Genomic DNA, 19,067 nt, shown 5'->3' on the forward strand with positions numbered 1-19,067 from the left:
GATTTGGGACAGGACCAGACTGGTGGACCCTAAAGTCCAGGTCTGGGACTGGACGGCTAGATTACCACAGTACTGCTGCAAAAAAATCTCCGATCAAAGGCGCAGGGGCGCACCGACACCTAAAGTGGAGCACCCACAGGGACATCTCTCGAAGAAGAAGTAATATTCTACTGGAAATAATGAGGGTCAAACTCTGCACTACTACAAAACAAAAAGTATAATTTAACCACTGAACTGAGAACAATGCTGAAATTAATGTAAAACCACACTGGGACTGGAGAAAAGTTGTTTTTACTAGGGAAAGCGGTGTACGCTCCCTCAATAGCAAACTGTCATTAACTTAAATTGAGAAAAATCTGCTGTTCAATTTGGTATCAAGTTAATAAAAGCAGCATTCTGTTTATAGCTGAGTAGAAGCACTGTAGTTATGGCTCACAAGGTATTTTCATTATGTGCTCCTGTTCACAGGCATTTTGCTTCTTGAAAAAAGAATTGATGACACTTTCATATGCAGCCAAACGGTGGTAGTGATTGGTTTGATTTTGATTTAGAAAGTTGGTAAAATTCTGTCATGCCATTTTTAAATTATCTGAGCATGAGTCTGTCCACTTTAATAAAGATGCATTTTCTTGCAGAAGTAGTTTTGACATGATGAAATATGGTTCAGAAATAACCAAGCTATGGGTATTTGAAAAATGCCTCTTGCATATGGACAGTATGTGATTTTCATCCTAATTTGTTTAAGAAGGCCCACAGACCCATATAGCTGCCTCAGAAAGAGTGCTACCTCTCAGGCTGGTTTTGTTTGACAGGTCCATCTCTTGCTTGCTCTCGACTTTCCCTGCACACCAGCTAATCATCTTCCCATTTTAGTCTAATCTCCCCCCTCTCAGGTATGTTTGAAGGTGTGATCCTGTTCAGTTAAAATTTTGCATGCCCTATTGTGTAAGCTGCAGATTACATTGGATCTCTCAGGACATTTTGACCCACAGATCATTAGCACTCAATGTTTTATCCTGGTAACCAGAGGAATAATTTGGGACCAAAATCTGGAAGTAAAAGCATGAGTTATCTCAATGTGCATTCATGGTTTCTCTCACTACTTTTCCCACAAGTCCTTTTGCCCTCCCCACAAAGAGCACCTTGATTTATTTGGAATCTACATTTAGAACACAAGGAAAGAGTGTGTGCCACATGCTGCAAAACTCACCTGTTTTCTCAGACATATATACCTGAGTTCATACATAAGTGCCTACACACATTTACATTACCCTGATATGGCTATCATTGCAATAGGGCAAACTTTCTCCCCATTTCTACCTTGTTATACTACAATGAGATAGACTTACCCTCAGAAGAGGACTCATTTTTATAGTAACCACCCTTGATGAAAAATATGCAATCAAATCACTGGATAATATTTTATTTATTTAAAAATAGCAAAATATAAAATTAACTTAATTGACCTCCTGTTTTTAATGTCTATTTTTCCCTTTCTTCTCCCTACTCTTTCCTCCTTTATAATGTACTATTGTGCATATCTTCATTCATATTTTAAGTGTCTTTTCTTTTTTAATGTCATATTTTAAATACTTTGTCCATTTCTCCCTCTCCATTCAAGTTCATCTAGCTCTGCTTTTCAAGGAATTTTCCTTTTTACATTCGGCTTCCCTTTCCCATCAAATCTACAAATTGTCTGTCACATTCCCCTCTGTTCCCCTCCTCATTTTTACACTCCTCAGTCTTCCGTTTCCCATCCCCACCCCAAACGACAACTGCTATCAGATATCACAGCCATCCCACCTGAACTGGTGTAACACAGCCCTAAGGTGGACACAAAGGCAAACCTGACACCAGTTCAGAGAGTGGTGTAGGAAAACTCATTTGATGGTGGAACAATAAGTAAGCTAATCGGTATCCTACCACTGACTGATCTCTCTAGTACAGACAAGGTCTGGAAAATGGGTTGGGAGGGGACGCGACTGCTGTTCTTCACTTCTGGAAGGATCACCTCAATGCTGACCCCATTCTGTCCTTTAAAGGTCAGTAGCAGTGGAGCAGGTGCTGGAAATGCACTCAAACCCCACCCCTCCCTTGTGGGGAAGAGACAGAAGAGAGACAGGAAGGCAAAATGGTGAGTAGAGCAATTAAAGATCAGCATTTTGTGGCTGTGGGTGGAAACTTGGCAAAAAGTGAAATTATGCAGCTATTTGCACCAATACGACCACTCATATTCTATATGGATTCCCCTGTCTATATGTAGATTTTCCTCAGTGATAGAGATAAGTAAATACTTCTTGTTTAATCTAAATACACTTCAATATCAATTATGCAAAGAAATGAAAAAAACAATCTATTTTATTTAACTGTTTCAAATTATGTTGGGTGAAATTCAGACCCCTTTGTAGTCAGTGGGACCATCATTTTACCAATGGTATATAAAGTGTCAATAATATAATACTTCTTGATTAAATGCTGCCCAAAAGTTATGGCTGCATCTTTTTTGGAGTCTATTGCTTGCATGAAAGGTGCAAGACTGAGAGGCCCAAAGATTCAAGTCCAAAATCAATCCACAGATCCAGTAAGGCCTGGGCAGTGGCAGTGTAATTGCCTTCTCACATTGCTTTACTAATATCACGGTTGAGGCATGCCTTTGGGTGGTAGGATAGTTCAGCATCTCTGCCTTGGCCTCCTTGGTGACGCTGTCAATGATGGCAATATGTAGTGTGGTGCTTTTTTTGTGACAGTCCTTGCTCCATTAGGAACTGAGCATACTCCTTTCACGTATACTGGGCCACCAAGTAGCCATCAGCTGGTTATAATGCCTGTCTCTACAGCCTGGGCCAATTTCAGACAACATTTTCAATGGATTTCTCCTAAAATGAAAATCTTAGTGACCATATATAGTGTTTGATGAATCTTCAATTAATATTTGAACATTTTAATATTTATAATGGATTCTGTAGATGATTTATACAAAGTTTGTATTAATTATAACTTTTTCCTAGCTTTCACATTTTGCAGATATTTGGGGAAACAGTTTCGGCTCTACCAACGTGTCTTCACTCACTTGTAGAAAAGATGTAAGTAATTGAGTCTTCTTGACTCCCCTGCACCTTAAATTCAAAGGAAATTAAATGCAAACAACATATAAACCAGCACATGCATGTCAACAGAAGACAATATGGAGAAACATTTCAAAATCACAGTCTATTCACATCACTTGTTACCGGATACAGCTTTAATTATGATTCATTTTAAACAAAACAGTGCATGAACTGTACTCCACAGATCATCCTAAACAGGATACTAGGATCATCAAAAAGCATAAGGAAAATATTTTCCTTGGAACAATCTTTACAAAAATGTACCAAATTAATTGACACTACCTAGTAGAAAATACATATACTGTATACAGTTAGATTCTATGTATTTAGTGACAGTGGATGGGATACTTTTGAAAGCCAGTACTATGTACACTATAATCCTTTTGTATATACTTTTGCAAACACAGTTGTGGTCAACCCTAAGAATGCCATTTATGGCAAACTTTATTTATGTATTTTGCACCACCACTCTCACTGACTTTAGTAGGAGTTCTGCCTGGGTAAAGACTGCAGAGTTTGTCCCTCTGTTACTTTAAAATAAAAGGGGTTTTTTTGGTTTTGTTTTTTCCAGTTTTACATTCCTTGAAGAAATATACAGATATCTATTTTCTGCGATCTGCCTGACACACACATATGTGTGTGTTTTATTCAATGTATGCAGATGTGCATATATAATACACAAATATTCACTTGGTATATACACACCTATCACACACCTTAACAGTTTTTTAACTTTCCATCTAATAATTTTTGTGTTTAAAAAAGTCTAAAAGTAGTATTGGCCAGTGCATAGAGAAAAAGGATTGACTTTTTTTGCATATCTTTCTAGGGAAACAAACATTTATACTCATAATTAAAAAAATATCTGTATTAAAATATCACTAAACCTCAATTTTCCTCCTCTAACTCTTAAAGCCTGAGTTACAAATAAGCTCATAATATTCTCCTTCTCTTTTAATAAATTAGATTTACATTAATTCCTAATATCAGGCCTGTTTCTATAGCATAAAAGATCTTTTAACACTTCACTTAATACCTTTGTCAATTTTTGATAGTAAAAGATGGACCCATTGCATCGTAGTCCAGTAGGTGGCTGGTAACTTATCAATGACAGTATAGTAGAAATTACACTGACCAGACCAGACTAGAGTATGCAGCAGTCAGATCATGATCCCAGTGATGGCAAAACTTCTGTTGACTTTGGTGGAAAAAGAATCTAGTCTTGGACCTACAGCGATTTTAAATTTTCATTTTAGCAGTTTGACTTTTTTACAGATTGAGAACAAGTCAGTTTGAACTTTATCATCCAGATCTCACAGACAGACTAGTCTTTACAACATAACACTTTACTCAGCCTTAAGGTTATGCACATGCTCAAGTACTTTGTTGAATTAGGGTCTCAAAGCTTTTATCAACGTTTGCCATTGCTTAAAAATCCAACTATGGCATCTCAATCCAGTAAGGGATAAATTTGCCACTGGCAGTAAAATAGAAAATAGAAAACTGTGAAGTACAGAGGAACCAAATCCTCCAGAAGTATTTTAGTTTTAAAGCACCAACCACATTTTTTGGCACTGCATATAATAATCGATGGCAAAGTTTCCACTGACTCCAGGAGTTGCCCTACAGTTCTTCTGCAATTTAGATTTTTTATTTCTAATGTATTGTTAATATTTCTCATGTGAAATTTATAATCCAGATAGCTTTGCCATTCTCTGTCAGGCATGCTGGAATTATAAATTACTGAGTGCAATTTACAAAACAAAACTGGCAAGAAATTCTGTTAGAAAAAAAAATGAAAAAGGTAGGACATGATTGGCCCCTATTGTCTTACAATACAATTTATAATCCAATATTGAATTTACAGTTAAAATTGAATGAATGTTCCAATTATCTGGTATGAAATATAGAACTAACAAGGGGTTTAAAAAACAAAACATTTGTACCACAATCATAAATTAACCATATAGGAACACTTGAGTTGCATATGAAACTGACTTCACAATAAGAATAAATTATGCTTTTTCTGTGTGTTAGCTGTTTAAATTAATTTATAAGAAAACAATGAAAAAATGATAAACATGCTTCTATAGCCTTCCTACTAGCATCCACCATGTTACACATTTTTATATTTTTTTAGTAATAAAATTATCACATTAAATTTGTACAATCTTTTCCTACTGAAATGTGTGTTCCCTTGTAATTATTGCATCCCACCCTGAAGGTATTTGTATTTAATTAATCTGTTTGTTTAAGCAGTAAGTATAACAATCATGAAATGGGAAACTGTTAAGCACAAATAAGTAAAACTTCTTAAGTATTGACCACAACAATTAGATAGCCAAGGCAATGCATCATTTAATTTGCATTGTATTATGTGTCCCCATTCTGATCATCTGAAAGATACTGCCATTTATTCCCCACAACTCAACATATTTTGGTCACTGGTGAATGAATCACAGTTTTAATGTAACTCTAATGTTCAGTGACAATATCTTCACACTAGTCTTTTACACTGTAACCTTATCATATGATCTGAAACTTTCATCCAAGTTATCTGATATTGCATACATTTATTTTTATTCCCTTGAGATCTTCCGAGGACAGTACTGTGGACAATGCCACACTTTCAAGTGAACACCACTGGTTTATCTGCACTCTTTTACTTAGTCCCTCTCCCCCTTCTCCCAAAACTCATGTCAGAACTTTTCCTCTTTCAGGATATGAACTCTTCTCTGTGACCAGCATCAATGTGTTTCTTTGAATTAGTCATTGGGCTTTGGTCTTACAAACACATACACATGTGAATAACTTTATATGCATAGTCCTGCTGAATTCAAGAGATTACTCACGTGCATAGAGTTCTCCCTGGATTGCAGAATTTGGTCCGGGGCTCAATACTCCAGTCCTGACTACGGCAAAACTGCCTCCTGAAGTCAGTGAGGGTTTTGCCAGAGCTAGGCTTGCAAAATCAGGCTATTAGTTAATCTTGTCTTCAAGATGATTTAAAGGATGTTCCTCTTCAGCAGTTTTAATTCTTAACTTCCCTTTTCCCATGCCAAATGCCATTTTAAAATCTCCATTTAGGGCACTTTTTGATATCTTATTGTAGATACCAAAATAGCCCACTTCTCTCTGCGATTGGCTGTAAGTTGGACTCAGACCTGACCAAACTCGGGATGACATCAGACCACAGGGTTCAGGTCTGATCACAGTCAGGACCACACTCAATACACCGGCAACCTTCAGGTTTGATGATTGCAACTCATATCTAGGAATAAAGCCACCCACCCTAATAGAACTCAGATTGCTGCAAAATACAGCAACCCATCTGTTTAGGAATACATGTTGCAGGGACTCATCACCCAGAGCTTCTCTCTCTGGTTCCCCAATGAATGAGATGTCCAGTTCAAGATCTCAACCTGATATGCAAAGCCCTCTAACTATCTGAGAACTGGTCCTACTACCTGAGAGCTTGTTCTTCCTTCTGAGACCATAACTGCTGTTGGCATCTGTGTTCTAACATAACAATGAAACTCTTAGCTAATTGAGGGAGGTCTGTTAATTGCAGGAAACAGAAGTTTCATGGGAACTGGATGTAGATTATAGAACTCACTTCAGGAAGAGATAATATGACAATTGGCAAAACTTAAAAGCAAAACTTACCTTTCTAACTTAGTTTTCCCATGGTATATTCTTCTCACACACAGGCCCATAGCACACCCTCTCACCCATCCAAAGAGAAATGAACAGGCAAACTATAAACCTATTATCTATTTCATTTACAGAATGTGAAGAAAAATTATTCTATTTTTAAATTCTTGGGAGGCACACAGATACTAGTCATGTGAACTCTACAAGTACATAGGCAGACAGAAGTTTCAAATTCATCTGGTTACTTTAATTACTTTTTTTTTTTTAACTTCTATAGTATTAAAGCAAATTCAAATTCTGATGTTGTGTTAATTTAACAATCTGTATTTTATTCAGATGGAAGATCATCTGTATTATTCTTAATAATTTTATCCTATACCTTGTTTCCTAAACTACATTCTTTAAAATCCCTTTTAGGAATATACGTTTCCAGTTTCAACCTAGCTGTTACTATTAAATATTTTGGGATCAAAAATACCATACAGGATAATGATAGAAAATTGTTCCACGTGTAATGTACAAACCATTTTTCACAGTTCTAATGAATATTATATAAAAATGTCACAATTCAAGCAATAATAGATACTTGGTGTAATCAAGATTAAATTAAGTTCAGCCTTATGCTTTCACATGCTAAGAGTCAAATCCAGGTTCAGTGTGCTGTTGCACTCTAAGCAGGTGTAGATATACACTCTGCAAAAGCAGCAGTACAGTGTACCCCTATGCTGGTAACAACTGCCCCTGCACACCCACCCATGTACTGGTTATTCTGACCTGAAGCACATATAATTTGAACAAGGGTGGGGTAAATGTAAGGACCATAGCTGGGTTGGGGAGATGTGTACAATGTCCTTTGACCTAGGCCTCAGAACACTTCTTGTGGATTTGTGGGGGGTATGCGGGTGGGGTGGAAGCAGAGTAAGAACTGAGATAGCGTTCCATCTTCTGGGCATGAATCATTTTGTCAGGCACCTATGTACAATATTCTGATAGAATTTGCCTTATCGGGCCAAATCCTGTTTACTTTATTCAAAATTGTGTGAGCAAGATTAACAGGATTTGGCCCCAAGTGGTTAACCCCTCAAGCAGCATAAAAGTAATTCCAGTACGCTTAGCCCATAGTTCCTAAATAACTTCATTTGCAAAATGAAAGCAGATCATTGTTTGTTTAGAGGGGGTATCTGCTCATGAGAGAGAACTTTGCAAAAATGGACTACATTTTATTGTACATCAATTTGGAATTGATATTCTAAAAGAATAGCCTGTATTTTTTACTTCACATATCTGATTAAGTGGGTTCTAGCACACGAAAGCTTATGCCCAAATAAATCTGTTAGTCTCTAAGGTGCCACAAGGACTCCTCATTTTTTTTAAGAGAAAAAAGAGAGTGAATTTTTTTTTCCCGTGGCACAATTTTCTCCCAAAGACAATTTGACACCAAAATTATTATTTATTTGTATTTTTAGTTATTTACCACCTAGGTGCTACTATGATGATGCGTGTTTTAGAAATAGCTAGCAGACCTTTAACATGAGTGCATAGATGTCTGTGTTGATGCTGAATGCCCACTTTTAACAAAAGGATAACTGTAGTCTTTACAGAGAAATATTGTAGCAGACAAAAAGATTTTACAAAGGGCCACTTAAATGGTTTCATGTGGAATGTGTGTCCAGGATCTTATATGAGAAGAGCAAAATAATCAAATAATGTTACTGCTGATTGAAGGGGGCAAGAAGAGCATTTTTATATTAAAATGAAATTAAATTCACTCAGTTTTACATTATGTTGGATTAAATCACTATAGATCTGAGTTCTTATTTATTTAAATTATACAATATAAAGTGTAAATGTAATTGTATTTAAATGAAATTAAATTAAATTAGCCAAACTAAATTATATACAATACTGTCACAGTGATACCGCTACTGTAATAAGACTTCTGACTGTAAGTCAGTTCAATGCAGTATATCCTAATAATGCACAATACTCAAAAATAAAATGTGGGGATTAGGAATTACTTAAAATGTAGTTATGATCCTTAACTATATGAGACCAAATGGAAAACCGGACTATGCAAAACTCTGTTTAATCCCAGTTGACTGAGTGAGTCACTTTTAAGTAACTCAGATTTCTGACACAATATCATATTAATTGCCAATGCTTAATATATAACTGTACTTGCCAAAGAATGCTCAGGTTATGAGAGTGCTGCAAATGCTTGGCCAAAGAATGCCTGCATTTGCAGATAGTTTGAAAGGATTCCCTTTGTGATTGGGGTAAAGCACTTGGGTGACCAGTAAACATTGCTTTCTGGTTGACTTTGCCTTCTAATGGACACTGCCCCCTTGAGGTGTTCATTGTATTCAGAGAAAATTGTATGTGAAGCCTGTATGAATCTGTACAAGAGTGTGTTCTTCCAGTTTTGAGTGATTGCTTACCTAATCATTGTAGTTCATTTAATTGCTTATTTCCTCCCAGCTGAAGGGTGTATAAATCTTTATTAATAACAGATCTTTAGATGTCAATTCTAGACACATTGCAGAGGAAATTGGGTGTGCATGTCCCATTGGCAATGAAAATTGGCAGCAGTTGCATGCTTAATTGCCCATGCACAGTGCTGCAACCAAGATAGCAATTCTTAGAGAGTAAGGATGAAATCCAGGGCCCACTGAAGGCCATGGCAATACTTCCATTGACTTCCACAGGGCCAAGATTTCACCCTAAGTCTTTGGCAAAATGCAATAAAAAGTCACATTATAAAAAGAGCTGTGTTCAAGGCAGCACAAGTAGCTATGTCAGGAATGATCTAGTTATTACTTAGTCCTGCCTTAAGTTCAGGGGACTGGACTAGATGACCTATTGAGGTCCTTTCCAATCCTACACTTCTATGATACACAAAGGTAAGGCCAGGAAAAGCTTAGTTTTGGGGTTACTGTGTCTGTGACTGGTAATGGAGGCATCAAAACATCCCAGCATTAATAGTCTGGAAAACCTATTCCATTTTAACCCAGAGTTTTACCTTACCATTAACTATTCCCCACCTATATCTGTGCTTTGGGCCAAATCCTGCAGTCTTTACTCAATCCTTATTCCTTAATCCAATGGGAAAATGTTGGATTGAGCAGAAAAGATGATTTTTGTATCACTCCGCTTTTGACACCAGCAGCTACAGCTGGCTCCAAGCAGGAGTTCTGCTTCCTGGGATTCTCAATAGGGTGGTTGCTCCGGACACGTCTAGGGTGAGTTTCTTTTAGAGGACAGAAGACAGTCTTGGGTATATTAACTTATAGTATGTTCCTCTTCCTCTGCAGGTGGGAACCTGTAGAAGCAGGACTATTGATGGGGCTGCCCCTTCCACCTCTGCTGACCTTGTACACTGCAAAGTCCCCATGAAGTGATTTCCAGTGAGTATGTAACAGAGGTGGAATCTCTCCTTCTGGAGGTGTAGGCTGCCTTGTGTGTGTGTGGAGGGGGATGGAGGAGCCTGGTGCCCTGAGCTGCGCAAGACCCTCAGGACTGGCCCAAAATGGACAGATAAGCTTCTGTATTTGTGCAGTTTGGCTCTTGATATCCCTATCACAAACCTACCTATAAAAATTAAATGTCTATATCGTAAATCACAATGCAGTAAGGAAACCTCCCTTCTAATTTCAAATAGAGTTTTGAAGACTTGTTTGTGGACATCACTAACTAGAGGGAAAAATATATATTTCATACTTGATATGTGCAGTAAATTGTTGTTAAATATCTTTTGCCATATATAAAATCTATAAAGAGAACAAAAGTGACCAAGTTTATGATGCCATGGTATATTACTAATATATGGAGATTTATTAATAATAATCCTTGGCTGTTCCCTAGTGCCTCTTATGCCAGAGTCTCAAAGCACTTTAAAAACACCAGTTGATTATTATCCCCATTTTACAGATGAGGAAACTGAGGAAGAGAGAAGTTAAGTGATTTGCCAAAAGTAACACAGCAAGTCAGTGGCAAAGTTAGGGATAGGACTGAGTCTCTGTTCTAACTGTGGCACAACATTATATTCCCACTAAGTACATTCACTGTATCTTAAAGATGTTGTTTCACACCATGCATTTTAAAGATCATGAAAATTGGCCAGTTTTGTAAAATTAAAATTTTTACAATGGCAATTTCCTGCCCCCACATAAGCAGAGAAGGCTACTTAAAGGGTTAACTACACAGTTGTGTAAATAAAAGTTTTTTATTTATTCTTGATGAAACCTAATTATAATGTTTAAATACTGACTGGCACAGAAGATACTGAGCTAGCTCTGGATTCCCTTGTTTTGTTATTGGGCATGGCAATGGTACAACAAGATACTCCTACTGTGGCTTCAGGCAACTCATCTTCCTCAGTCCATTCATTAAGATCCGGATTATAGCACTGAATGCACTTCTTATATTTCTTTTCTATTTCATTCCAGCCACCCACCAAGTAAATTTTCCCATTAAGAGTTGAAGCACCTGCAGTGCTCACTCCAGTTGGCAGGGGAGCAGCATAGCTCCACTGGCCAGCATAAGGACTGTAGCACTCAACAGGGAGGACATCAATCCTTTCACCCCGACCTCCCAGTTGGGACCCACCCATAACATAGACCCTCTCCCCAAGGGAAACAGCACAGTGCCATCCTCTTGGTGTGCTAAGGGTGGACTTATCCTGCCAGCTATCATTGCTGGGGTCATACATACACACAGAGCGGGAGTAAGCATTATTTATGTAACCTCCTGTGACCAGGATTCTACCATCTATGACTGCACTAGCATGGCAGCACCTGCCTACCTCCAGCGGTGCCTTCATTTGCCACTGGTTAACTGCAGGCACATAGCATTCAACTGAGGATAGACACCCTTCAGAGTTGCGACCACCCACTGCAAAAAGGAGGCCATTGAATACATTCAGGCTAAAATGGGTGCGCTTCTGATTCATGTTGGCCAGGTGAATCCATGTGTTGAAACGAGGATCATATCTGCAAACATTAAGAACAGAGAATAACTGATGCAATCAAAATATGCAAATATTTCTATGGGAAGGCCTACAACATCACATCTGCCATTCTATAGTTAAAACTGTGGGGCTTCTAAATCACCGTTTAATTTTTACTGTCTGCTATTACAATTCACTTGAACTGAAAGTTAGAGTTCTTGCTAAATTTTGGTACAAATAGGTTTCATTCTTTAACAGGTGACAAATGTATCTTTGTAATTCAAAAATAGTTTTGTCAATAAAATCTGGCATATATTTAGCACATAATTAGATCTAATTACCTTCAGTAATTTGATTTAAAAAACCTCAACCTCTTAAGAACCTTGGTAAGTGACTATTGTGCCTGTACTGTATCTAATTTCAAATACTATTCTCTATTTTTTGTAATTTAATTTCAAATGTGTCTTGTAATATGCATCTCAAGATTTTACATGACCAGTCTTTAAAAGTGACATAGTGGCTCCTTTATAATAAATACAATGATGTATTTATTAAATTTGTTCTTATATAATATATTCTGTACTGTACCTGGTCATATGTTCTTTTAAAGCCCAGTATTGCTGCCATTGAAGTTAATAGGAATCTTGCCAAACATTCCAATATGTGCAGTATTGGGCCTTTTGGTAGTAATAATTCAGAATTTATATGGCACTTTGTAAGTATTTCTATCTTCAAAACATTATACAAGCATTTTAAACAGTATATTTGTTGTCAGTAAAAAGATGCATTTTAAATATTTAGGGCCAACTTGGTAACTACTTATTAATGCAAAAAATGCTTACTCAGAGAAAGTTTCATTAATTTCATTGGGACTGTTAGTATCAGTAAGAATTTTCAGGATCAAGTTATTATACAAAAGAGTTTTTACAGTGAATTATATCAAAGATGCAAACAAGTGTTTAAAAATTATCAAGGTTCTGATGAATTTACTAAAACACACGTAACACTGAAGGTCATAAACTGCCTTTGATCTGCAATGCAAATCCTGTGGATATCAGTGGTCATGCCACATGCTTAGGCACAGAGAGATGGCGGATATGTATAACCCTAGGCTCATGATGCAGATGAGAAAAAGCAAAGGTATTTCAAAGCTAAGGCTGATAATCTGTTTTAAACTCATGCTGTTGTACTTAATATTCCATTACAGGAGAAAACAAGGAAGAGCTTCAGCTTCTGAGGGCTGCTTTCACATTAGGAAAAATCTCTGAATAACATTTCATTTATTATTGATTCTGCGTATTAATATGTATGATATTTTAGGTATTTTCCTTTCATTGCTATTGATTTTAAATAAGATTTACATGAAACTAGGATTTTTTTTTTAACACCTCAACTGGTTCCACAGGTCAGTGCCTGCTGGAAGTGACGTTCTCTGTTCAAAACGTTAAGCATCTCCATCAATTCTAAAGTCACAAATAGAAGACTATGACTTCTTTGGAAGGATAAGAGGTGAAGCAGATAAATTGCTAGGCCCACATGTTCCTGTCTTCAGAGGGTACAGAGACCAGCAAGTGGGTAGAGTTCACATAAAAAAGGACCTGGGGATAACCTCTTAGGAGGGAAATATAAATAATAGGAGTTAGCTCTTGTCTGACATTTTACATCCATATCTCTGAAAGCAATTATACTAATGCAGAGAAGTGAAGAGACTTGCTCAAGGTCAATGGCAAAGCTAGGAATAGAATTCAGGTTGGGTCACATTGACTCCTGTGACTATGTGGTATTATTCCAGCTCGCTGTTTAATTTCCACCATGCAGTCCACATAAAATATCTGTAGGCTGAGGTCAGGAAGGGCCTGAAATAAGTGGGGGTAGCTGGGGGGACCATGTCCTCTATGCAATGTTTTGCCCTAGCAAATTGACATAAATGATGAAACTGACCAACCAAACAACAGAGGAAGTTAGTGCTGCATTAGTTCTCCCTGTACACTCACTGACCACCCTTCTAGGAGGGGTTATTTGGGCATTCCTGCTCGGGGGCTCTCCTCAACAGTAACAGAGTAACAGCAGTGTGTGCTTGGAAGCTGCTCAAAGAGAGGCATACAATTTATGCTTATATATTATTATTAGACAGTGTATTAGATATATACTGAGATCCATGAGTTTTCCCATTTCTGGACCATTTATGGGGCCATAATGTGCCATTGATTTTTAGGCAGAACACATTTAAAATCAGTAGAAAGTTCCTCTTACAAATAATTTGACCCCAGGCCTCTAGGTTGAAATCTCCTTGTGTTCTACATCACTGCCACTCATACAGTTCTAGGGGGACAATGCACTGGAACTGCAGTCCTTCAGAAACTATGCAGCATTTTGTGTATTTGATCCGGGTGGGAACAACATAGCATTTAAGAAACAAAGATATTGCTTCTAAACCTATGTCATGAGAAATAAAGACCAAAATAAATGAAATATAGAAAAAATGTTGAAAATAAAAAAAGAATCACAGTCATTGTTAAAAAATGTTCTTCAAAGTTTTCCACAAGGCATCAATAGCTTTTGAACTTGAAGAATTCTTGACTTGTTTGGTCTGTTACAACATTAATGCTACTTACAATTTTCCTGCATTTTCATATTTAATTAGCCATTATTCATTTAATTTTGGCTTGAGGTAGATTTTCTGATTTGGAAGTGGTGTTCTTTATACATTTGTGATTATGGATGGATATTTTGCATGACTTTAGTCGTACATTTGTAATAGCTAAAATTTTAAATATCATCCTTTTTCTCCCCTGCTAATAATCTTATCTGGTTTTGCTAAGTTTTGCACTCAAGCTTGGATATGCTCCTGCACAATGTGGAATCTGTCTCTCCTTCCCTTATAAATAATCATTTACCTGCAGAAATTGCTGACAGCATGCTTGGCCTGGTTCCTGGCATCATTCTGGTCTTCACCACCAGCCACATAGAGAAATCCATCCATCACAGTCACACACTGATTAAAACTTTTAGCAGGCATTTCAGTAAGCTTCTTCCATCCATTATCAGGATCTCTGTATAAGATGTCTCTGCTAAGGGACTTTTCTGTTAATGCTGGGCGTCCCCCAACAGTAACTAGGACTCTGAAACCTCCACGAATCCTTGTTCTTCTAGACTGCAGTGTATTCTGATTATATGGAAGCAAGTGGTAGTTCATGGCATCCACTAGAAGTCGGTGGCAGTCTGTGTCTTGCATCATTCTTGGTACAGTTTGAACATAATTGACCAAGTCTTGAGCAGAGATTGTACCAAAACGAATGTTGCCCAAGAGATCTGCAGCATACTTTGCTCTTTTTTGGTCAAATTCCAGCCATTTTATTGCTATCTGGAATGCAGCAATTTCAGAAGGCAACTGCAAGTCATCATCTGCAAGGAGTTCATTGATTTGATCAAAAGTAAGTTTTAAGAACTGATCTGTTTCTGAAAACTCAATGAAGTTGTCTCTAATAAATTTCTGTGCTGCTTCCTTGGTGTTTTTCAGTCCATATGTCTCTGCAATATTGGCAATATACATACAGTTCTCAACATTGATTTCTTGCATCAAAAAATCAGAGCACATCTTTACAAGGGTGTGAATCTGAAGATAGACTGCTGTGGAAATGATACTGCCTATTGTGTAGAGTGAAAGAGTTAGCTTTCCAGTGTAAGCATAGGTGATAACGGTGGCTAGGCCCAATGGAGATACATCATTGAGATCCACTCTTTGAGTAGATGGGTCTTTCTTTAAGATGTTATGAAAGTAGTCGCTGCATGAAGCCATCACCACCTTGTGAACATTGAAGGATTTGGTTTTGGTACCAATAATCAAGTCACAAAGAAAATTTTCCTGCCTCATTCTGCTTAGCCCTTCCAATAGATTTGGGCTATAAGAAGAATCAGAAACCTCAGCTGAGATGCAGCTGAAGCCATTCCCTCCATCTAAGAAGCCATTCAAGCCATTTAGTTTACTTAGGGGGCCATCGTCCACAATTATAGTCATCTCATTGATATCGCCTTTGTTCTTTTTGACATTCTTCTTTTTAGGAGCCATGACTGCAATATAATATCACAGCCAAGAGCTTGCTGAAAAATACAATGATAAAGTTTAGAGTTACATTTCAGTTATAAGAATTTTACACCTGACTGATGACCCAACAGAGTTTAAATTTTATCAATAAATGGAACCACTGTAAGAACAGAACACAAAGTAACATATCTTATTACTACTTCAAAACTTAAAATGGTGTGTTTTATTGGAGTGTGGTTGCTAATAATAAATACTGCATATGATTCATCTGGAATTATAGTTATATAGAAAGAATGCATTTAAAATTAACGCTTGTTTATAACAAGATCACAAAAATCAAGTTTCCCCAAGAATAAGTTTAGTATGCAAATTCAGTGGAACTGTAAGAGTTCTCTAAACCCAAATTTAGAAGTTTCTATTTCCCAGAAGTAAAATGAGTTTGGCTAAATATAAACTTTAAAAAATAGAATAATATTTTAAAGTCAGGACCCAGACCTATAATTTTTTAGTCAAAAACACAATAAAGGGATAGGATTGGATTCTGTTCTTGCTTTCAGAAGTGCTATTCACAATTTACAGTGATGTAAATGAGTTCAGAATCTGACACACGGAAATTAAAAATGGGGAAAGTTTTCCACAAATAAAGAGTATGAAACATTTTTTGGGAAAGTATATTTTAGTCATGGTTTTCAGTATTTTTAGACTGAGGATCTGAGCTGAGTGCTTTCAGGATCAGGATTGTAGATTTATTAGGTTTATGGAATACCATTTCCATGTCAAGAGCAATAGAGTCCTATGGCACCTTATTGACTAATAGACGTATTGGAGCATAAGCTTTCATGGGTGAATACCGACTTCATCAGACATTCACCCACGAAAGCTTATGCTCCAATATGCTCCAATATGTCTGTTAGTCCATAAGGTGCCATAGGACTCTTTGTCGCTTTTTACAGATCCAGACTAACATGGCTACCCCTCTGATACTATTTCCATGTCATTCAGAAATGCCCTTCTACATATAATTTACTTCACAAGCTTTCCCATATTTATATCATACTGTCCATAATTGAAATGATGGTGCCGACAATTTCAGCATCAATTATTGAGGGTATTTCTGAAAAAAAAGCCTAACTTTGTTTTGTAAAAGAATTGATACAGACTTAGCAACAGGTATTAGATTTAAAAAGCCATTTCTGTATGTGAAGAGAATCCTCACTTTTCTACAATAACATTAGATTAACTGTTTAGATTATGCATATAAACTGTGGGCAAATTCCAACTCTCACTGAAGTCAGTGGCCAAACTTCTGTTGAATTCAGTGGAAGAAGGCCCTGTGTGTTCTTCAGAGGAGTTATTTCATTTACAAAATACAAGCAAATACACATTAAAGAAAGGTCCTGGTCTTGAATAATACATCAATGAAATGAGTCACTGACACTAATCAAATACAGTATTATACCTAAGATACACTATTTTCTTGCATTCTGACACTATTTTCTCAAATTCTGATCCTAATCCCCTAGACAAGGACAGAAGTTGGAGGAATGCTATGTAATGATAAAATAAGAAGCGGCATCATTTACTAGATTTTTTAAATAAGCCTCTCCAATATTTCCTTGTAAAATCTCATCATATTCAACTTCCCCAAAGCATGCAGCTTATAATAAGTCAGCATCTTAATTATAGAAAGGAATGGTTAGTTCCGCTGTAAGAACCAGGCTTTTTTTTTCCCTGCTGGGTGATGACTGTGTGCAGTGCGAGAGAGGCCCATGTGTGCCGAAAACGTCAGTATCTCAGTGTCACTGCATGCCAGAATGAGCTGAGATTCCAAAATGTCCCCTTGCCAAAGAGGTGGGTCAGCTGCTCCCCTTCTCCCTGCCCACCCCGGCTGCATTCCAAGAGCTGCATCTGTTGAAACCTATCAGAGTCAGTTCTAGGAATAGTAACACTCACACAGCAGCTTGCCATTTTAAGACAGGTTCAATTTAAGGTGTATTTGCCACTTTGGACACACTTGATTGTTTCAAATAATGATTTGCAACCTATTTAAACTACAGAAAGTGCAATATACATTTCATTGTTACAGACTGAAAAAGAGACCAAACTTTGGATGTGTTTACATATTCTATTCACAAACTTTATAGATGGCTAGATAATATTACCTTGGTAAGCAAAATTGTGGCTTTAAATATTTTCAGAGATACTTAAACTTTATAAACTTTAACATATGCACCATTTGTTCATGAAAACAAGAATTATTTTAGCTCCAATAATTTTAAATGTTGTTTGTTATAAAAATAATTCTCCAAAGTTTTCCTTACCATGTACTTTTCTATCAACAGAAATTTAATGAGCTAGTTTGTTTGATTAGCAGCCAATGAGTTAAACGCAAACGCATTTGAAGGAAAAGCAAAAGGAAATGCAAAAGCAAAGGAACATATCAACCAACACACCATGAAAATATCTTAATTTTATTTTTAAGTTTTTCAAGCCTTGGGTGATTTGGTTTTCTACAGACTTTTGCTTTTCCATAGATAGAAGAGGTCATATTGATTTCAGCTGAGGAATAATTCATGCCAAAGGACATTTCAGGTCCAAAAATGTGCTAGATACAGACAAAAAAACCCACTATCCTAGAAACATGATGAATATGACCAGCAACTGCAGCAGCAGGAGCAACCTTACCTTCCTCAGCAATGCACTGTCTATAGCTGTCCAACCAGGTGTCAGCAGGAATGTCCGTTCCTACGAAGAATGATAAGAGAGAGAATGAAAGAGAGAGAGAGAGAGAGAGCTCAGAGTCCACCTGACAAGTCCCAGCAACTGCAGTTCTAGCGTGACCCTTTGCTGTCACAGTGAATAAAAGAGGCTGGTGTCTGCGCTCTGGGGCCCTTTAAAGTGACCCCTCCTCCTCGTCTCTCTCTCTCTCTCTCTCTGCCATCCAGGGGGGTTAAGTTTCCTTTGCTTGCCTGACTTTTAAAAAATAAGGAAACAAACTTGTCTCTTAGATATAAACATAGATGTGCAAGGGAAATATAGGGCAAGCTCCTGGAAAGGGCATTCTCCCCCATCCAGCCTTATGCCAACCTCTCTGGGAGAAATTGTTTATGATAACTGTATTATTTGTCCCAGATGGACAAAATACAGCCTGGTTCAGACCTCTTCTCTCCACCATCTACAGTGTAGGTTTCTTTCTGTCACTATGAGTTTAAGTAAATACAGGTCACATATCTTATTCGGACAGAGGATCATCATCACAATAGTGCTGCGGACATCCATAACAACATGATAACTGCATTGCTATTCCAAAAAAATG

General features: G+C 37.2%; 1 protein-coding gene across 1 annotated transcript; it reads right to left on the reverse strand.

Annotated features, from left to right (window-relative positions):
- Window positions 1–8,315: 8,315 nt before the first annotated feature.
- KLHL31 (kelch like family member 31) lies at window positions 8,316–18,598 on the reverse strand. The gene is made up of 3 exons (XM_032786475.2): window positions 18,437–18,598; window positions 14,604–15,807; window positions 8,316–11,749 (listed from the first exon to the last, which is right to left on the reverse strand). The coding sequence occupies exons 2-3, from the start codon at window positions 15,773–15,775 to the stop codon at window positions 11,017–11,019; spliced, it is 1,905 nt and encodes a 634-aa protein (XP_032642366.1). The 5' UTR covers window positions 15,776–15,807; window positions 18,437–18,598; the 3' UTR covers window positions 8,316–11,016.
- Between the last annotated feature and the right edge of the window lie 469 nt (window positions 18,599–19,067).

The sequence above is a fragment of the Chelonoidis abingdonii genome, chromosome 3, assembly GCF_003597395.2.
Source record: "Chelonoidis abingdonii isolate Lonesome George chromosome 3, CheloAbing_2.0, whole genome shotgun sequence".
NCBI lineage: Eukaryota > Metazoa > Chordata > Testudines > Testudinidae > Chelonoidis > Chelonoidis abingdonii.